Source organism: Phalaenopsis equestris, unplaced genomic scaffold (genome assembly GCF_001263595.1).
Source record: "Phalaenopsis equestris unplaced genomic scaffold, ASM126359v1 Scaffold000223, whole genome shotgun sequence".
Lineage (NCBI taxonomy): Eukaryota > Viridiplantae > Streptophyta > Magnoliopsida > Asparagales > Orchidaceae > Phalaenopsis > Phalaenopsis equestris.
In genome coordinates this window covers 1,630,703-1,653,346 of record NW_018164665.1, presented here as the reverse complement: position 1 = coordinate 1,653,346, position 22,644 = coordinate 1,630,703, and the positions used below count along the sequence as shown (strand labels likewise).

The window sequence follows — 22,644 nt, the reverse complement described above, 5'->3', positions numbered from 1 at the left end:
TAACTATATACAAACCCAAAATCAATCCGCGGACATCTTCACAAAGGCATTACCAGAACGAAAATTTCAGGAACTACATAACAAAGCTTCATGTTCTACCAAGCAACCTCAGCTTGAAGGGGGTATTAGCAGCACTTCTCCACCACCATGATACTCATCATGCCAGTGGTTCCCCGGTTCACACGTATTACCCTGCTGTACACGTGACAGCACTCTACTCTAGAACATTCCTGTATAAGTTTATATAAACAACCTATGTAAAGCTACAACAAGTAATGGGAATGAAATAATACTTTACACTATCTGTTTACCTGTCAACATTTCTCTCGGGGCAGCTTCCAGTCTTCAGTTTCTCTTTAGATAGGCTGCTAACACTATTCTAAAGTAATATGTGCTCAAATGCATAGCATATTGGTTGAAAACAAATTAAAGAATCCTAAGATGCAGGACTTTTGCGCTCATAAAAAAATAATTAAAAAAGGCTTCATATTTGTCATAAAATGTGAATATTTTGCAATAACTTTCTACTTCTGCAAAGCAGCTAAAACCTCAATCAACCCAGCCTTAATGCTGAGATGAAATATAGCGGGCATAATCATTTCTAACCATAACAATTTCCTACTAGTCATGAATCAAGCCAAAATGTGGAATATCTTTATTTAACTTTTTTTCAAATCTATCCCATCTATTTCTCAACATAAAAGTAACTTTTAAATTACAACTGAATGAATTGAATATCACACAACGCTCTTTATTTGACAAATTAATTTGATTTTTTCCTCATCAAAATGGGAGACTATAAGACTGATCTGCTGTGAATTTTTTTTTTTTTTAAAATCATATTTTGTTGTGTGATGCAGCAGAGATTTAGTGAGATAAATGCGGACCAGGAGTTAGGTGTGTTTGAAGAGTTCGCGGCCAATGATGATTCTTCTGATCTCACTTGTCCCAGCGCCAATCTCATACAGTTTGGCGTCTCTAAGAAGACGACCAGTTGGGTACTCGTTAACATATCCGTTGCCGCCAAGACACTGGATTGCCTGATGATCACAAAGTATTATAGGAAGAACAGAAAGGGTTAGTTAACTATAAGAGAAAATTACGCATCATTTAAGAATAGGGATCAATCTTAATGCATAAGAAATTAAAAGTTGTGATATGAGACAATAAAGATTACCCTTTTTTGGGGGCAATTACAGGCAGAGCACCGGAAACATTAATATTTTCAAATCAAGCACCTTCTTTCATCCATTTTTCAAATTCTAACTCAAATATCAAAATTCAATATAAAACCCCAACACATATTTTTTATTTTCATCAAATTCTCGATGGTTTGATCATTACATGTGTAAATGCATGGGTTCAACAGTTCAAAAAATCATATGAGCATTTGATTTATAAATATCAATGTTTCGGGTGCTCTCTATATAGGAAAACATTTTTTTTTTTCTTTTGAAAGATTTATTTACATACCACCACACAATTCCTGCGTAATTTTTCTTTTCATTTTCCCTTTTTTTTTATGTTGTTACATATTAACACCTAAACTTCAAAATAGTGGCATTTTTTATGTAATATGATGTAAAAATTGAAGTTTTGTTGTTAGATAGGTAAATAGGTAAGAATTGTGTGGTATGTACGATAATGCTCCTTTGTTTTATTACCTGAAGAGCAACTTGGGTAGCTCTTTCGGCAGCAAGAAGTATGACCCCAGCACAGTCCTAAAAAGGGAGAAGTAGAAAAATATTATGAAAGAAATATAAGGGGCGAAATATTTTTAAAATAATTATGATACAATAAAATTTAGAAGTAACAGAGCATTTAAAAAGAAAAATAACCCTTTTTAAGATTTCAGAAGTTATTCAAAGTAGAAGAGTACAGGCTTCAATACAACAAAGTTTAGCTCGAACGCGGATCTTTACGTTGGAGGGACAAGCCTCTACCAACCGAGCCCCATCATTCAGCTTCGATACAGCAAAGTTGAACTAATCCAACTTTTACTGATAAAGATTCTATTAAGTGTGGCATGGTCAGAGACATAAAACATAGAAATAAATAAAAGAAGCATGTTTTACTTTCTCAAATAAGAATGCTATTATTTAAGCACGTTCAGATGAAAATATACATCAAATAAGACTTTGAAGGCTGTAAATTGAATATTTAAAAAAAAAAGGTTGGTAAAAACTGAGGCCTAAATATCAACAAATTGCATTTCATATCAGACAGATATCAAATAATGGGAAGCATTCTGGGTTGATTATCGCCCAAGAAAAACAAGTACTTACCGACCATCTAATAAAAGCAACCATAAAAATGAATATTTTCCATGTATAAGCACAATATTGTTTCAAAACTCAGAAAAGAATAAATGAAAAGAAAGCCCAGAAATAGCATGAAACTCCTGCAGCAATCATAACGTAAATACAAAGTTAAATAAAACCTTGGGGTCAACTTTGCCATTGTCACACTCCCTAGCAACTGAGTATACGAAAGCTCTGTAAAGAAGAAGTATGGACACATTAGTGGGGCTCTAAAAAAAATAACTGGGAATTGATAAATTGTTAGAAGTACGTGGAATTTAAAATAAACCTTGATGATTGTAATGCTGTATACATGTCAGCTACTTTTCCCTGCATTTTTAAAAATATTTTGCAATTAAAAACTTCATAAGAACTTTTCTTTCTTGAGAACAAAGTAAGTGAGAATTGAATTATAGAAATCTTTCAGAATAGATGTAAAGCCAACTAACTAAAACTCACCTGTATAAACTGAAATTCACCAATTGGACGCCCAAACTGCTCTCTTTCACGAACATAAGGAAGAACAACGTCTAGGCATGCCTGCATGAGTCCAAGAGGTCCAGCAGACAAAACAAGCCTCTCTAAATCAAGTCCTGACATCATAACGTACACTCCTGCAACAATAAAAATAATTCAAATGTTGACGCCACTAGTCAAGTCACTAGAAATGTGTTAAGATACACAAGTGATTAACTTCATGGTATGAATTACCAATTTGGGATTGATACACGAACTATGATGCACGGATACGGAGACAGGAACACCAACACGACACGAAAATTATATGTGACACTTCTATTATTGAAAATATATGCATGGATATAGGGTTGCCAAAAAAGCTTGTTGTTCACCAATAGCTTGTGTTCGGCTCTCGTTTGATAAGTAAACGAGTCGAACACGAACAAGTTTTTAAAGGTCGAATTATAAACGAGCCAAATAGGAACAACTATTTATTCGCTCGTGTTCAGCTCGTTTTAGCTCGAAATAAAAAAAATATATGATTATTTATATTGTAATATATTAGATATATTATTTATATAATAATATATTATATATATTTATAACTAAGTTTAAATCGTAACATCTCGTGTGATAATGTGATTATGTGTCTTCTTTTGCAAACATTTGGTCCAAATTCGAATCCAACACTTTACATCTAGTTTTTCCAATTTAATTTTAATGAGCCAATTTTGAGTCGAACACAAGCCGAACACGAACACGAATATTTAAATCGAGTCGAACACAAACACACTGTTCACGAGCCGATTTTGAACGAGCCAATTTCGAAGACGAGCAGTTTCGAACGAGCCAAACACGAGCCAAGCCTGAGCTTGCTCAAGCTCGGCTCTTTTACAACCCTACGTAGATATGCGTAGAAAAACGACATTTTAATATAAAAGGATATTTACATACATACCACCCATTTCTTATATATTTACATATCCAACTCCTAAACATTGTTTTCTACATTTACACCAACCAAATCTTTGATATGACATCTAAAATACCACCTTTCCAACTTTAATAAAGTGAAATGCACTTTTTCATGCATAGGTAAGTGGTATATAAATAAAAAATGAAGTTTAGATATTAGATATGTAAATCATAAAAACTAAATAAACTTAGTATTAAGAAAAATAAATAAGAGATAATAAAAAATTTAATAACATTAACTTTCAAAAGCTAAAAAATTCATATATATTGTTTAATTCATGATATAGCAAAAGTAAGCACTGATTGTCTTGAGTTTTATATGAAGATAAGCTTAACTTTTAAATAAAAAATATAACAATTTATTTAAAAGTTTAATCTTCAATATATGTGTTTTAAAATTTTTTAAAAAAATTTTAATTCATTAGTTTAAGACACGAGTGACCACTTGTTTAAAAATATTATTTAAATCATATACTTCAATGTCGTGTTCGACACATGTCTAAGCTGTGTAAGAGATGTCTGTATTCGATACCATATTTGACACTGCACTACTCTTTAATTATGAGTGTGTGCATCATAAAACAAAAGTGTATAAACCCTTCCATCCTTCATTTCATTTGTTTAGAACTATTAAAGAGGAAACCACATTTTGAGATATCAGTCAAAGAAATAATAAAAAATATGGCCAGTATAACATCTTTCACTGATAACAGAATTAAGACTAGGAAATACAAATATTAGTATTCAAAATAGAACGAGTTACAATCAAGACTCATAACAGAAAAGGAAAAAACAACCAACAATATCTGACTAGGGTTGGATAAGATTCACAGTGAACGACTGCGAAAAAAGGATTGAGGATAAGTGGTGACACACTGGAGGGCATAGGATAGGGCCTCGATGGTAGTGGAAGTTGATAGAGGGGTAGATGTTGCTAGGATAGAGGGAATACGGGTGGTAGGAAGAAGTGATGATAGAGAGGCCAGTAGGAGGGTTGCGTCTGGGTTTAAAGGGAAAGCAGCAAGGTGGTAAGACGAAGTTACAACAGGAGAATGTTGTAGGGGGTACTGCAGCTGGGTTTGACGGGCAAGGAGCAGGTGGTAGGAGGAAGTTACGATGGGGAATCTTATAGGCGGGGGCTGGCAGTGTAAGAACTACCATAAGGTGGCAACATTTAGTAGGGGAAGCAAGCAAATAAAGGGGAATATACACACTACTTCGAGATGAGTTACAGTTGGAGCACCTTCTCATCATCAGATATAACCCTAGAAGGAAACAGGGGAGCCAGAGGTTGTCCAAATAGAAATCTCAAGCAAAACTAAATCCTAACACCACAAACAACAATTTATAATAACAGAAATTGACATATCTAGCACCCAATTCTTATGCATTTACGTATCTCACACCAAAACTTTGATTTTCACAAACACAACACCTTATCTATATATGAAAATGTGAATTTCACTGTTCCAAACTGTTGAAAAGTATGAATTGGGTGTTGTGTTTGTAAAAAAGACATTTTAGGTGTGAGATTCATAAATGGATAAGAATCGAGTGATGTGTATGTAAATTCCCCTTATATAAAATATAAATAGGATGGGTCCCCCTTGGACGGCAGGAATTCCCAGCCTTAGTTAGGGGTGGCCGGTTCAGCCTCCCTGCTGAATCGACAGCCCCTTTGTTGAAACATGCGCCGGTTCAGCACCTTAGCAGCCCCGCGTCATTCACAAACAGAGATGGTTATCTAATAGGTCAAAGGTGCAGTAATAACTAGACACATTGCATGTTAATACATAAAAGTTTAATGAATTAATTATGTGAACTTTTTGGTTTCTTAAAAGATAAGTGTTTCGTGCAAGATTCAATAATACAAAACTGGTAATGGATTATGATAATGGGGTCTCGGGGTATCTTGAATTTTCCCAATTCGAAGCTTTCATACATACATAACAATTAGATTTCAGGAATCATGCAATTGTCATATTTTCTTTATAAGATCAGGTCAAGAATCATGGAAGAAAGAAACGCATGAAGATATGATTATCATATGATGCAATATCCACCACCACCTTCCTCCTTGAATCTCACGGCCAGAAGAGTTATAAAGAAAACGCAAGAATCCTCAAGCAAAATTGAAACAGATAAAGAGATAGAATTAGGCATCATTGGCAATTGAGCCAAATATAATGTGGGTCCACGGATATCTTCTAAGGAAGTGTTCTTGAGGTTCTTTAGCCGCAAATTTGAGGAGAGATAAAGAAAAGTCAGTGGATATAAGGTTTAAATTGGAAATAGGATATGCAAAAGAAGTTTTAGCTAAAACATGATAGAAAAGAAAGTGAGAATAAACAAGAGAATTATTATTCACACTTCAAGGATTAACAAATACAATCTAATTGGCAATCTATTCAGAGAAATAACGTGTGACAGAATTTAATTAAAATGAAAAACGACCCTTATTAAATCTCAATTTAGGTGCACCTAATTATAAACAATCATCCAAAAACCTTAACGAACATCTAAATGCAAATAAAATAATCAAATTAAATGCTAAGCAGCCAAATAAAATCTAAAATCTTCAAAATTTGAACTCCTTGAAGAATGCATGGAACCATGTAAAATTTGAGGATTTTGGCCTCTTTAAATGGATTAAAATCCCACCTTAAGAATATAGATTTTTGTGGCCTTGTTTTAGTTCATAAGCCATGCAAGGAAAGGATAGACCCATAAATTGACTACCTTGATCAATTCAGATCCAATTGGGTTGATATAGCCTTTGGGGAACCTCCTGAACTGATTTGTCAACTATTTATGTGTAACTAAACCAAATGTAGACAAATAGTCTCAAAATACCCCCCTCAAGTGAGATTTTATCTAGCTAACCATCAGACACTCCTAGTTAAAAAATTAATGATATTTCATTTGACAATGATGCCAAAGAACACAACCACCTTGCTTTACATAGTGTGAATTATATCAGTCACTCAAATTGCTCAACCACGGAAAGCCTACCAATGTTAAGAACATTAAGAGATCGCCGGAGTTCCATAAAATTTGTTTTCAGAAAGACCAAATTGACTAGATGTCACATCATTTTATCACATCCACTACAAAATCTTAAGAGAATAAATGAAGATAAACAAATATTCCATCTATATTCTCCTAAATATTATATTTTGTAAATAAACATTCATGTATCTTAACAAAAGGACGAGGAATTGTGTTTTCTACCTTATTCATGCATGCCTTCACACGAAAATAAATGAATGAATGAAGCTTTAATAAAATAGAATATCGTGCATAAATTTCGACCAAGCACATGCAAACAAGCCTTCAAATAAAAATAATGAATCTCAAAATAATATGAAAAAGGATAAATATTGATGCACATATCTACAAAGATGAGGGGTTGGAGAAATAATTAGGTTGTCTAATCAATGATTTGGAGGTTGTAGTTTCAAAACTTGAAAACTCAATGCAAAGTAACTTTGAATACATCAACTTCCCCCACACTAAAAAACAATAATTAGGCATATATCAACATCATTATATCTCATGCAATGGGTATGATTTTGATCATGAGAGTTAATAAAATAAAACATAAGAGTTTATGGCTATAAGAAACATAAAGTCATACCTTAAAGTCCTTGTAAAAATGAGTGAAATCAATGAATATTGTCTTCTCAATAATCAAATCTATCTTCTGAAAATTTAAGTCAAAACACCAAAAAACTCTCTCAGGAGAGTCGGGCACCAATTTTCATAGCCCACAATGTCACAAATCCTATCTAGGCTTGATAAGTTTACAAATTCTCATTCCATATGACATTACGAAAGAAGTATCCATTGCTTTAAGAGAACTCATACATGTCCTCAACGTCCTCTAGCAAAAGTGATAAGTAAGATCATATATCATGAACCTTATAAAAATTAAGAACTACAGAAAAGACTATTAATAAACCAAAATTGAGAATAGTTGTAAAAAGGAAATGAAAGCTCTTGGAAAAAGAAAACTTCACACATGCAAAGGTATATAATGCAGAGAAATTTACTTGTGTTAAGAACATATATCTACAGAGGCGCATCATCTCAATGCAACGAAAAAAATCCTAGTACACTAGTGTATTTCTCATATACGTATAGAAGACATGCACATGTTTTTAACATGGTTGGTTAAAGACTTATGAGCATTGACTCGATGCAGCGAAACATTCAATGAAAATTTTCTTACAGAAGTACTGAGCCCTATGCACGCTTTAATAAGCATGATGGGTTTGAAAACCTGACATCATAGTGTCGCAGAAATAGACCATGCACTTTTTTAATTGTCTAGAGATGTTCCAAGGGGGTGCTAGAGCATGGGCTGTTTAACTCAAATTAGGAAAGATCACTTGAACTCTTCTATTAACTGGAAATTTCTCGTCATTGCTTATTAAAAGTTGGGATTCAGCATTTTTTGTTCCAATGCCTATTTTGTGTTCATTTGCAATCTCTACGACCACTGACAATATGAAATAAGGCAGTCCTCTTAGGCAGAGCTGAACTAATATTAGAATGGATGTGTGCTGAAAATTTCGAGTTAAGTAAAACCTGTGCTCTTAGCCTAATCCAGAAAACAAGTTTAAAATGGGTGTGATCGAAGGAAAGCTTAAAACTTTATATTCTTAGCTTATTCCAACATATTGTATTAAATAAATTGAAAATTGAGCACTCTTTTGTGAATTTCATTAAAAAAATATTTTGTTTTACGTATACATGTGACTCCGAGTCTTTTCATAAAAATATAATTATTAACCCAAATCACAATAGAAAAATAAATATTATTGTTGAAATTCAATATGGTTACAAAAAAAGACTCCGGATAATAAGAAAATAATTACACAAATATAAAAGATACCCTAGAGCGAAGGAGATGGTGGTGAGCACCGGCTAGATTGCAGGTGGATGGTGGATTGCAGGGCTGCGGAAATTGTAGGAAGGGTGTCTAGGGGAAAACAGGTGATCAGTTATAGCAGGTTGTAAGGTGGAGAGGGGGGCTAAGGCACCAAGTGGGGTCTAGATACGGTGTTACGGCAACAGTTGAGCAGGATAAATGAAGGGTTTTACAGCCGTAGGGTGCGTTGGCAGAGACAGTGAAGCAGAAATTGGATTGGCTACAACAGGAAAGGTGATTGGAGACGTGGACTCGAAAGCTAGGAAGAAATTTAGGGGGGTGGGTGGATGATTTGGGACTGCGAAGAGGACAGGCCTGCTGTCCTTGGACGGCTGCAGCAAATATGTCAGCAGAGGAAAGGTTGTGAGGGATGAGATAGTAAAGGTTAATCACCACCTCGAAGCAAATTACATCCGAGCACTCGTCCTTAGATACAGCCCTAAAAGGGAAAAGGAGGACGCCGGCGGCTGTCCAAACTTAAACCACAGCAAAAACTAACCCTAAACAGAAAATAGCATTTGTTTATAATAGTAGATATCTAAGAGCACTTGGGCAGCAACCCAAACCCAACAATCGGACTGGCTAGCTCCCCTTGCCTCACTTCCTGAACAAATTTAGTGGTTTAACCACCGGTTTATGAGAGCCCCGGGCCATTCAAACTTACTCTTAGCTTAATCCAACACGCTATATTATTATAAACTGAAGCGGGGTGCTCTTTTTTGAATTTCATAAAAAAAATATTTTGTTTTACTTATACATATGACTCCAAGTCTTCCCCTTATTTTAAATACAAACTCTCAATATCAAGTTGCAAAGCACAAACCACAGGTTCAACTCTTATAGATCCAATTATCTAGACATGGAAGTAGACTCGACAGGAATTTTAATATAAATAATATTTACATGAACTTAAGTGATACGAATCTGTGAACTCGATACTATGCAAAAATATATGAACTTAAGTTATATCAATCTGAAAACTCTATGCCATGCCAGAATAAAAATAAAATTGTCCATGTTAAAAATAATGAAATTCAATCAAATACTCATATGATGTTCCTATCGATAAAGAATCTTATTGAAAGATTAACATCACCAAAATTTCGGAAATTCTAACTCAAATAATTTTGGACTTAACCCCAATTACGTATGAAAACTTTAAAAAAAAATGAAATATAAAATTATTCCCATCAATCTATCATTCAAAGCTTAAAATAATGATTTATCCACCATCCAAAATAATTTATCAAATGTGACAAATTTAAGCTTAACCTAAACTAACAAAAGGCCAACATCATATCTGGCATAACTCTTTGATCACATTTTTAAAAATATCACACCAATAAAGACATGACACGTGTCATCTAACCATCTAATTTTGCCATCAAAGACACCACAAAAATGTATAGTTATCCTTGGAGCTCTCTAGTTAGTCACAAAGTTATACCATTAAATTACTATCACGACTAAAACCCGTAAGTTTCCAATGACTTAATACTCCTAAGTAGTGAACAAAGCCCTTTGTTAACTATAATAGACAAGAGTTGTTATGACGGTGCTAAGGCCAATTTCATCTTTTATTAGTTTAAGAGCAATTTAGTATTTTATTATTATTATTTAGAATAAATAGGGCTAATATGTTTAAGGTTAGAGTTATGCATGATATTTGATGGGAGTTTTAGGATTAGGGTTCGAGACAGATTTCCTATCTTTCGAATTGTAGGAATTGGGAGAGATCGCCTACCTCTCGAATTGTAGGTGTTTATCCTTTATTTTATATATTTGTGGTTGTATTGTGTGTTTTGGAGAAATAAATATATGTTTTTCCCTAATTTCTATAAAGAATCCTATCAAATTAGTATCAGAGCATCGATCCTTCTTCATCCTCTCCGTTGTCTCTTTCGTGACCGATCTCACAATACAGTCACGATTCAAGATATAGTTGGGAAGCCAAACATCATGATCAAGCGATACAATCACAATTGAGCTGTAGAAGCCCATATAGAAGAGGTCATACGGTCGTGATTCAACATCGTGATATAGTTGCAATCGACAGAATCACGCATATAGGAGTCCGCCTGTCTCATGACCGAACATCGCGAGACAGACACAATACAGTCGTAATTGACGGGATCGAATAGAAGGTTCGCGTGCGATACTATCGCAAACTGAAAATCTTGCCTTTCTCCTCCTTCCACTGCACCCTAACGATATAGTCGTGATTTGAACTTGCTGGGAAGAAGACTGGATCATGGAGTGCCTCCTTAAAGCACGACTCGAGCTAGCTAAGAACATAAGAATCGCGGCGCTTTCAAGTTTCTGAAGAACAGGGCGAGCACAGATAAGCAAGCTCAAGATCTGGCATGCGCTAGTCGCGATAAAATAGTGATGCAGGCGATCTAGGAAGCCGAAGGCAGATCACGACTCACGATCTCGTGGTACAGACACAACCCGGGCTGTGGGAAACCATCGATGAGATTTCAGCATACGGTAGTTCCTCCGTGATTGAAACTGTTCTGGGCATAATGACAGTAAAAAAAGTGGAGGCTTTAGAGGAAGAACTAGATAAAAAGATGAGACCGAACAAATCTGAAAAAGATCAGTGTTTTTCGTCCATAGAAGGTCGGTTGGAGCGGAGATTCACAACCTTAAAAGATATGATGAAAAAGATCATGGAGAGTCAAACAACAAACAAAACAGCTTCCGCTGGCCACAGGATAGAGCGACGACATCGGGAATGGCTGCGAACAGTGTCAGACATAAGGATTAGCGCGACATCAAGGCAACATCGCTACTTTAGGCTGACTGGGGGTTATGGTACGAATGAAGGAATCAATAACAAATTCAAGTTGCAAAATTAGGAGGGAATTGCACGACATCATGAGGTTTAGGGCGAGTAGCAGCAAGCAGATCATAACAACATGAGATTTGAGGCTGGAGAAGATTGCTTTAAAGAATTTTGGCCTAGAATTAGAAACCATGATGGATGGGACCCTAGCAGAAGGTTGCATCCAACAACATCAGCGTTTTTTGTTATGGAGGACTTCCGTGCAAAAAACAATTCAAAAATAATGATGGGAACAAGATAGGTGGAAAAGAGTAGGGGAGTGTAAGAAACTGATTTGGAAACTGCAAAATTTTTTGAACAATTCTTTCTATTTCTTCTAACTCTTTCTTACACGTACTAAAATGATTCTTCCTCATACTTATTAAATCCATAGGTCTTCAAAAAAAAAGTCAATCAAAGGATTCAAAATAGGATATCAACATAGCAAATACCTTTTCCTTCCTGTCCAAGGACATTTTCTTGAGGTACAAAACAGTTTTCAAAAACAAGTTCGCATCTGAAAGAAACAAAAGCTTTAGCAAACAAATAGAATAATGTGAAGATGTTGATTATTAGTATGTTGTCATAAGAAAGCAAAGCATACGTATCACTCCCACGCATGCCAAGTTTGTCCAGTTTCTGAGCAGTACTAAAGCTGCAAAATATGAAAACCAGATATTCAAAATCTAGGCAATACATTTCTTTAATTTTCCAATCAATATTGCAAAAGAAAAAAAAGTTAATAAATAAAAAGTCTTCAAAATTAAAAAATTTCCTATCTCCTCGCATAATAAACAATATCCTAGTCATGGTACTTCAATACTGTAAAAAAATGCAAAAAAAAACGTCCGATGAACTAAAATCATGCCTCAACTCATAAAAGTGAGTGATGGAGAAGTGATGGAATATGCATAAAATAAAAAATTAAAAAAAAAAAACAGTGGGAGGTAAGTACCCTGGCATATCTTTCTCGATTATAAATGCTGTAATACCTTTCGATCCAGCATTAACGTCTGTTTTCGCGTAAACTACCTATAGCAAAACCATGTTATCAGAAAAATTAGAAAGCTTTTTTCAGGTTCATTGAAGGTTAAATTAACCCAAATTAGCAGTTCATAGGCATTATACACAGAAAGTATCAGTAACTTTATGAAATAGGAAACCATATAGATCAGTATGATGACTTTAAATTTGCTTAAATTTCCAGGACTTTTGAGAACATGACAACATAGTATATTTTGGAGCATCCATCAGTTTTGCTGATGGGAACTTTAATACATAGAAAGTGATGCAAACATGGAATCTCTGACCATCCACTCATTCTATCTTCTTATATGATGAGACCATAAATCTGTGTTATGCCGTGCAAAGAGCTACAACATGAGATAGAGAACTGGAAGCTGGATACTAATATAACATTAGTTGAACTGTAAGCATTTGGGTCGGATAGCTACCCAATATTGGCATGTTGCGTTAGACTCGAAACTTTTTTCCTTTGAACTTCGCTCCATAACAAATGATATGATAGCCAATAGTTTGACTCAACTAAGTGATTGCAACAACTTCTTAACACACATCAACACAAGTTAGTTGAGTAACTCATACTAATGCTTGTGTCACACACCTCATGGGAGATTATTATGACATGGGAGATCATAAGTGATTGAGGAGCATGGGCCCAAACCAACAAAAGAAAAAAGCACTCCACAAAGCAAGGCTAAAAGTACATCAACACAAGCTTCTGCACTAGATGCATCTTTTTTTGTGGAGTGCAGAAGTTTAGTTCCATTCAATATAACTGAAATACGAGTGGTTTCCCTAACTTGCAGATTAAATTTTTAAACCTATTATTGTTGCACTAATTTTATTTGACCCCCTTAATCGTCCTTAACTAAATAGTGGCATCTGACCCTGGCATAAATTTGGTTCGGCCGAATGAAGCAATAAGACACTTTTATTAATGGTAAAATTATATCACCTTATGATTACGTGTTACTTAAAAGATAAGTGATAAAAAGACAACCATGAAAACTTCAAAAGATAATTAAAACGAAGAAAAAGATAGATAAAACTAAAAGAAAAAAAAATTAAGACAAAAAAATCGAATGAGAAAAGCAAGCCATTGGCTTGAACAAATGGAATGCCTCTCACAGAATACGAAATGTACCACCTAGTTGACAATCAAAATAAAAAAAAAAATAAGTCGAAGAGGGGGTCTCCACATCCAAATTATTGTGTTAATGTAAAAACAATCTTAAATGTAAAAAATTAGAGAACTCGGAAAAATATAGGACAACTCATAAAGAGTTTAGAAAAGAATTTGTGACGATAAAAATTGTACTTTTAGTGATCTTTATAATAGATTAGATATTAAATAAAGTGAAAAATATATGTATAAATTAGCCAAACAAAGTGAAAAGAAAAGTAAGGATTTAATTCAAGTAAAGTGTGTTAAAGATGAAAATCAAAAAGTGATTTTCTTAAAAGAAGATATTCAATATAGATGGTAAGTTATTTTGATAAACATTTCAATGAAGTTTCAGAAAAAATGATCAACCTTAGTAATTTTAATTTTATTAATAATAATAAATCATTTTATTTTTACGCTCTCATTTGTAAAAAAAATTGATGAGCCTTTAAAGAAAACTAAGGGTGGATAACCAGTGAGACTTGATTAAATTATTAGAAGATTTATGAGTTTCTTGGCTTACTAAACTCTTTAATATTATTTTAAAAATAAAAAGATGCCTGAGCAGTGGAGGAAGAGTATTTTGGTCCCCATTTTTTAGGAGTAAAATGGATACATGAGTGAGCAAATTATACAGGAGTTAAGTTAATGCATCATACTTTAAAATTATGGGAGAGGGTAATTGAACATAGATTAAGACTTGATGTAAAGATTTCTCATAATCAATTTAGAATTATGTCGGACAAGTCTACAATGGAAGTTGTACATTCATTAGGAGATTTGACGGAGAAGTATAGAGAGTATAAGGAGGATCAACATATGATTTTTATTGATTTAGAGAAAGCATACAATAACGTTTCAAGAGAAGTGCTTTGGAGAGTTCTAGAGAAGAAATGTGTTGATATGACTTATATTCAAGTCATTAAAATGTGTATACTAGAGTTGTTAATTGTGTTAAGATAGAAGGAAGACTGACCAAGTATTTTTCTATTTAGGTTGGATTACATCAGGGATCGGCTTTAAGCCCGTATCTTTTTGCTTTAGTAATGGATGTTCATACTCGACATTTACATGAGGATGTACCTTGGTGTATACTTTTCGCTGACAATATCCTTCTTGTGGATAAGACTAGAGAAAGAGTTCAAAAAAAACATGAATTATGAAAATCTAAATTGGATTATAAAGGCCTTTGTTTGAGTAGATCTAAAATAGAATACATGGAATATAACTTTAATAGTGGTAGCTTTAATGGCAGGGTTATAACTATGAGTGATCAAATCATTAAACGGTGTGAACGTTTTAGATATCTCAAGTCTATTATGGAGATCTACATTGGAGTCTAAAGGTCTTTGTTTGAGTAAATCTAAAATATAATACATGAAATGTAATTTTAGTCATAGTAGCTCTAACGGTAGAGTTATAACTATGGGTGATTAAATCATTAAAAGATGTGAACATTTTAGATATCTGAAGTCTATTGTTCAAAGTGATGGTGATATAGATGAGGATGTTAGTAGAATTCAAGTAGAATTCAAGTTGGTTGGTTTGGTTGGTTGAAGTGGAGGAATGCATCGGGTCGATTGTGATATAGAAAAGTACCGCTTAGACTGAAAGGAAAATTTTATAAGATGGTACTAAGACCTGCAATGCTCCAAGGAACAGAATGTTGACCTTTAAAAGAGAAGCGTAAAACAAAGTTAAGTGTTGTTGAGATGAGAATGCTTAGATGGATCAGTGGATTGACAATTAGAGATAAAATGAAAAATGAATAAATCCGTGATAGGGTTTGTATAGCTCTAGTGGCGGAGAAGAATAGAGAGAGTCGTCTTAGATGGTAACGTCGACCATTTGATGATCTTGTTAGGAGAGTAGATGCTTTAGATTTGATTTATGATGAAAATATGACACTCAATTAGACGCAATGGAGAAAAAAATTTCGTGTAGCCGCCCCACTTGGTGGGATGATAAAGGCTTGTTGTTGTTCTTGTCGTTGTCAAAACGACCTTACATAATTTGGAATAGCATAATTATGCAAAAAAAAAAAAAACTCTATGGTTTAGAACTAGGAAAAAATGAAATCACGATAAGATCCAAGTTTATGATTTTATTATCCATAAAAAAAAAATTTAAAATATCGTCAGCATCAATCCTATCGAGATGCAGAGTAATTCACTTAAGAGTGTGCTGGAAGCAATACATCTGAAGAAAATATCATGCTCCATCAACTATGGATGATTGAAAGATGGATAATATTTCAGTGGAGGATGGTAAAATGCTATCATTAAAGAAAAAACTGTATGGATTAGCACTTGCAGTTTCCTTGGGAAGACAAGATCCACCTGAATCTCAGAAGACAAACAAATCATGACTTCTGTAGACGTCCTTACAGAAGATCTGAAACTTTCAGCAGTTCAGAAAAAAAAAAGAAGTAGAAAACATTCCCCACCTTGAAAGTGAAAGTGGCCAGCTAGGTTGGAAAGAAGCTGATTTGCATATCAATTACAATGATATGGAGGTTGGATCAAAATATATTTTGATTATGGGAAAAATAGTTTTAAATGAGAGGTTAATGAGATGGATGAGTTTTTTGAATGTTAATGAGAAGGATGAGTTTTTTGAATGTTCATTGACAAAGAAAAAAAATTAGTTTAGAATTTTTCGACCCTAGTAGAAACTAAATAGATATGAATTTTAGGCTTTTTAGGCAGATTTTCCACTGTTTTGCTATTCAGACCGCCATCGCACGTTCATTTGGTCATTGCTTTCTCACAGCCTTTCAAAAACTTTTATGATGAGAAGTTGCTTTTAAGAACTAAATTTACTAAAGTGTGATGACTATAAGAAAATGTTTTCCAACATTTTCATATATATATACATATATATATACACACACACATTAATAATATCTACATGTTCCTTGTATAGAAATTTCTATGAAAGTTGCAGAGTTCACAGAGAATCCCATATAAAGTAAAGAATAATTTTTCTATCCGTAAAATTTATCAATAGAATTGAACATAAAATAGAGATTACCAACGTCTGAGCGATTGTCCCATTTGTACACCACATTTTGTTTCCATTTATAACATAACCACCATCAACACGATCAGCTTTGCATTTCATGCTAACAACATCAGAGCCAGCTGGAATATATGAAAAGAGCAACATAACATTCTAAAAGAAAAAGATAATTCAACAAAAAAAACTGATAAACAATAACTTTCAGAGATAAATTTACCATTTGGTTCACTCATTGCCAATGCGCCCACATGTTCCCCACTGATTAGCTACATAAAATACAGTTTGTTATTTGATCACAGACAAACAGGAAAAACACAAGTCTCATGTTTGGTTAGGATACAGAACTATCACAAACTAAATGAGGTGAAAATACCGGATGCATTGAATCAAAAAAATTATATTGGCAGCCAATGAAACCAAAATAGAAGTAAATGGGATAAGTTATTTATGGAGAACCTTTGGTAAATACTTTTGCTTCTGTGTAGGATTTCCATTCCGGACCTGAGTGAAAAAAAAAATGTTATAGTTATCATTATTCCATCATATCATGTAGTATGAAACAATTCAAAACTGCAAGCAAGTTTACCAATTGATTGATACAAAGATTTGAATGAGCGCCATAAGAAAGGCCAACAGATCCAGAAGCCCTACTGATTTCTTCCATAGCTATGCAATGGTAAAGATAACCAAGGCCAAGACCTCCATATTCCTCTGATGAATAAACAGGTTTGTTATTTGTAATAAATGCAAAGAACATGCGATAGTAACTGAAAAGCTCTCAGATACCTATAAAAGGTATGGAGTAAAAATTGAAACTCAGTATATTTTTAGTTCAACAGAAAGATGAAGAAAGCACACCATCAAATTCTTTGATGGAAATTCACCATCAACATTACCTTTCATCCCAATCATATAGCTCAGCTTAATGCTTACCTCAGTGCAAATCCTTAAGTTGGAATGATTTAAATAATTTGTAACAATTCATTATGCATGAAATACCTGTCATCATAATATATAATCTTTTTCAAAGCTTAGTCTAATCACTCAAATTGGTTCTGCCTGTGAAGAAGGTGGTTGATCTCCAGTAATAGAATTATAATATTAGTAATTCCCTGGTTTAATGGGATAAAAAATTCCTCTCGTACACAGGAAAATAAAATGAGAGAGATAGAGATTAATGATAACTGCTTAATGGTTTCCCCTTTCTATGACTCCTAAAAATGTGTAGGCAAAATGATTCATGAATCTTGAAAAATATAGTACAAAAGATTAAGATCCGAAAATAACCACAATGGTGTGCTTCAGTGGAACTTAAAAGCCATCTTTTTCAAGATAAAATATATCTATTAGAAAGAAAAATTTTTTGATCTTTCTACATCTTGTTCTACACCCAAGATACTCCTATCGAGTAACCGTGGTTGGAGTATAAATGCCCATGAATAATGAACTTGAAAGCTCTGGAAGAGTTTCTGGGAAGGAAAACAAACCTTTGCTTGGAAATTAAAGATGCTCCGAGAAGAACAACAGATTCCAGGAGATTAGACAAAAAGACAAGATACTATTTTCAATTACCCTTGGATATTTGTATTAATGACACCAACAACTCACCGATTTCAGTCTCAAAGGTCAAGGATTGAATTTAAAATATTTATAGAACTTGATATCAATAGGAAGCAACATTAGAAGGTTTGCAGAAGAACATTTAGACTTTTAAAATCAGCTAGTATATTCTACGGATTTTGTTACTTGGATTTAGAAATTTTGCTCTTTATATCATCTTTGAAGTTGTCAGACTCCTTTTAGGAAAACTTATCACCTCCCAAAATTCTTTTTTTTTTTACATTGATGTGTAATTTTACCAGAAAAAAGGCAGAAACTACCTATTTATTTAGATGAATTTGTGTAAAAACCACCACACAATGTCGTTTATAAAAAACTTTATGACCCATGCAAGGAATCAACAGGAAAGTTCAAAATGAAAGAGAACTGGTCATACTTCATAATAGTAAAATGATTTGTTGTACAGAATTTAAATTTTTTCTAGAACCTGATACTGATAGGTAGCAACTTCTTTAGGAGGATTTGGAAAGCATTTAGACTATTCAAATCAGTTAGTATTTTCTACAGCCTTTGTTACATGGATTTAGGAATGTTGCTCTTCATATCATCTTGAAGTTGTCAGTCTCCTTATGTTTTGGGAAAATTTATCGACTCCAAAAATAAATTTTTTTGACATTGATTTGTAATTTTACCAAAGAATAGAAACCCCTTGTTATGTCAATGAAGTCATGTAAAAACCACCAAAAAATAATGATTATAAATTACTTTATAAACATGCAGGGAATCAGGGAAGAAAGTTCAAAATGAATGAAAATTAGACATACTTCATAATAGTAAAATGCAATCGTTGTACAGCTTCAAAAGTTGAATTATTGAGGAATGACCTTAAGCATTTACCCACCGTCTTATTTGATTATTCATGCAAGACTTACCTGTTTTACAAATCTATAGACAATGCAAAAAGTTGTATAAAAATTAATTCTTAATCAAATCCGTCTTTTCAGAAGAAAAGTATCGTTCATCATGCAAAAATGAACTTTGCATTAAGCACTTGTGCTGTTAATTATCAGATGTGGCTTCTTAGCTGTCTACAATACATGTTTCACTTTTAAGAGGTATCAAACATGTCGCCAATAAATAACTGAAGTTCCGATAATAGCATAACAACAAACAAATATGGCCTTCTTTAAAACATATTTGCAATTTGCTTTGCAAATTTACATTTTAGGTAATAGAACATAACGATTAGACGTATGCCCAATACATAGGCTGATCATAAACTTAAGAAAATAAATAGACTCACATAAGCTTGCTTTTAAAAATTAAGGAAACATGTTGAGATATACTTATATTTGATCTTAAAGCAGTTCTAATTAAGCACTGTCAATAGGATTTAACATTGCAAGCCTCAAGAAAAATATCGATTGAGGCCATTGTAATAACTTATTACAAACTTTAGTGCATATAACAGCTCAAATATATTATTAACAAATCATATTGATCATAAACTTAAGAAAATAAATCTTAACCTAATGTTCGTTAAGAAAAATAACTTTCTGAAACTTTTAAAATGCAAATAAAGAGGAAAATGTGGGAGGTTGGAAAGTTTTATTTAGCAAATATAAGGTTCAAGTATTATTATTTTTTATCTAAAAGTTTGTTTCTCCGCAAGTTTTGAAACAATACTTGACAATTGAAAGAATAATTGTTTAAAAACTAATCAATTACCAAACAACTATAAAAAATTACAAGAATAACAGCATTTCATATGCGCAGTGAAGTTGTAGCAAGCAATACATAATTACAAAGTCCAATGAAGAAGAATTAACAAACACATACAGGAAATTGAAGATTCAATCAACTCTCATCATTCTCATTAATCTTGATAATTTCACAAGAAATAGAGTTAAAAGTTGTAATTAAAAATCTACCATCGAAGCTAAATCTGAGGACAAGCCCTACTAACCAGCAAGGAGGATAATGATCATGATTCTAATAAAACTCAAGGAACATAAAATCTTCATTTGTTTAGAAAAAAAATGATCTAAAAAAGTATATGAACAAATTAGTCAAAGAAAGTAAAAGTCAACTTCATCCATGTAATATAATCTTACCCGGTGATGTGATGCCATGAAGATTGAAATCTCCCATAAGTTTCCATAGGTTAAGCTCCTGAACGATACTATAAATATCATTAACCAGTAAGCTCGTGCAATAATTCAATAAAGGGTTAGTTGTATAACCTTTGGAACTTGATTTGTCACGTCCAACTTCGCTGCATGGGGAGCAATATTTTCTTGTGCAAATTGATGAACACTCTCTTTAAACTGCATTATAAACAAAAAAAAATAAAGTACCAGAAAATTAAGAAATAGCTTCACTCCTGACATAAGAAAATTAAATAATAAAAAAATAGAAATTAAGGTTAACAAATTCTAAAAATGGACAAAAACCGCAAGGGCCGGATTCATCAAGTCAAAAAATAGCAGAAATTGTAGTGGAATTCTATTGTTCACACTAAACACCAACTAACATCTAGTTTATGGCCAATCTCCAATTGAAAAAAACAGAGTTAAAAGAAACGGCATTTTAATTACTTCAAACCCGGGATGATTTATAGTAGGATATAGTAAATACTTCTGCAAGTTAGACAAACTTCTCTTTATGTTAAAATTTGGGATTTGATGGCTGCCCTAATAAAGAAAAACTAACAGCTATGACATTGATACAAAAACATAATGAATTTCAGAAAAATTAATATGTTATTTAGCTTAAAGCTGAACGGATTCCCAGATTTTTTTTTTCTTGGACGCCAAATTGAAAGATTATTCCTAACATACATCAAAATAACTTGCAATTAGGGTACACCATCACTCCATTTTTTAAAAACACTATACACGAGTTCTACCATATTGTTCAGCTAAACATAAGCTGCAATGCAGCATCATAAGATTATATCAAAAGACGCATCTCACTCAAATTAAACCAGTACAATCACACTCGCGCCTGTTTGTCACTGTTTCAGTAAGTGATCACTCGTCAAATACAACCTCCTATGCTCTATTACAGCCATAATCAAAATCAATACTGCCTCGACGAGCTTTCGATCATCATAGAAAGCATAATAAATATCACAAGCCCTATTAACCGCTCATTCCTGTCAAAAAATATTGCAACCATTCAAAATACAATCTTCAGAACCGACGGCGAACAGCGAACCGATTTTAATCGCGAAAAAGGGGATAGAAGAATGCCTGTTTTTGGGTATCATCGAAAAGAAGGGAGGTGGAGAAAAACGCTCTAGAGTTCTTCAGTTGCCGGAGAGAACCTGCCGAGCATCGCGCGGCGAGAAGACGCTGCATCTCCGACCAGCTGCGTGGGCTTAGTGAGCGAGAGTGTGAGAGACTTCGCCGGCGCACAGGACAGCGAAGGATGCATTTTATATAATATCCACCGGAATATGTTCCGTAGGGGAATGGGCCTTATTTCTTTTTAAATGTAAATAATATTTAAAGAAACAAAAAAGAAGATTTACATAAATGCCCTTCATATTTAAGATCTAATTTTTTAAATTTTTTTAATAAATACCACTTTAATAAAAAAAAATTATATTTAATTTTTTAAAAGTAAAAATGATAATATTTTTTAATGTGATATCAAAGATTTATATGATATAAATGAAAAAAAAAAGTAAAATTTTGGCCGTAAATATGTAAATACATAAGAATTAGGCGGTATGTGTGTAAATAACCACAATTTCTTTAAAGAATTACTTGTAGAACTATCAATTCCCATGTATGTACATATCTAACACCTAAACTTCAATTTTTACATATCTGCCATTTTACCTGCATTCTCCTATTACTTAAATAAAAATTAAGAATAAGTAAAAATGAGCTCAAAATATAATGTAGATTTGATATAATATAATACTTATTTGCTAAAAAAATAACAAGATAAAATTACTAAAAGATTTGTTTTCACATTAAAATTCATTTATAATAAATAAAAAATTAATTTTTTTAATTCATAAATTTCTTGAAGAATAAACCTAAATTTATTTATTAACTTGCATTCATCTTGGGAACTATAATGAATTAAAAAATTGAATAATTTTAATAAAGTTGGGGGATATATTGATAAGAGTTCAAAAAAATGAAAAAAAAAGGATGGGAGTACTTGTAAGGCATTGGATAATATATCAATAAATATAAAATGATGATATATCACAAATATATTTATTATTAACAAATAATCATAATCATTAACTTCATTATTTATTATACGGGCAGCTACAACTTATTAAGAAGTTATTATAAATTGCTGAATAATAATCTGATATTACAAAAAATTACAGTGACTACTATATATGAAGATTCAA

At 33.1% G+C, this 22,644-nt stretch overlaps 1 protein-coding gene across 1 annotated transcript; it reads right to left on the bottom strand.

The window, feature by feature from the left end:
- Positions 1–639: 639 nt before the first annotated feature.
- Positions 640–21,731, bottom strand: LOC110023251 (2-methylacyl-CoA dehydrogenase, mitochondrial). The gene is made up of 15 exons (XM_020722564.1): positions 21,518–21,731; positions 20,507–20,590; positions 20,378–20,435; positions 17,290–17,414; positions 17,160–17,204; positions 16,921–16,969; positions 16,716–16,825; positions 12,450–12,526; positions 12,099–12,149; positions 11,947–12,011; positions 2,760–2,914; positions 2,590–2,630; positions 2,441–2,495; positions 1,665–1,721; positions 640–1,040 (listed from the first exon to the last, which is right to left on the bottom strand). Exons 1-15 carry the CDS (start codon positions 21,623–21,625, stop codon positions 894–896), a joined length of 1,227 nt encoding a protein of 408 aa, XP_020578223.1. The 5' UTR covers positions 21,626–21,731; the 3' UTR covers positions 640–893.
- Between the last annotated feature and the right edge of the window lie 913 nt (positions 21,732–22,644).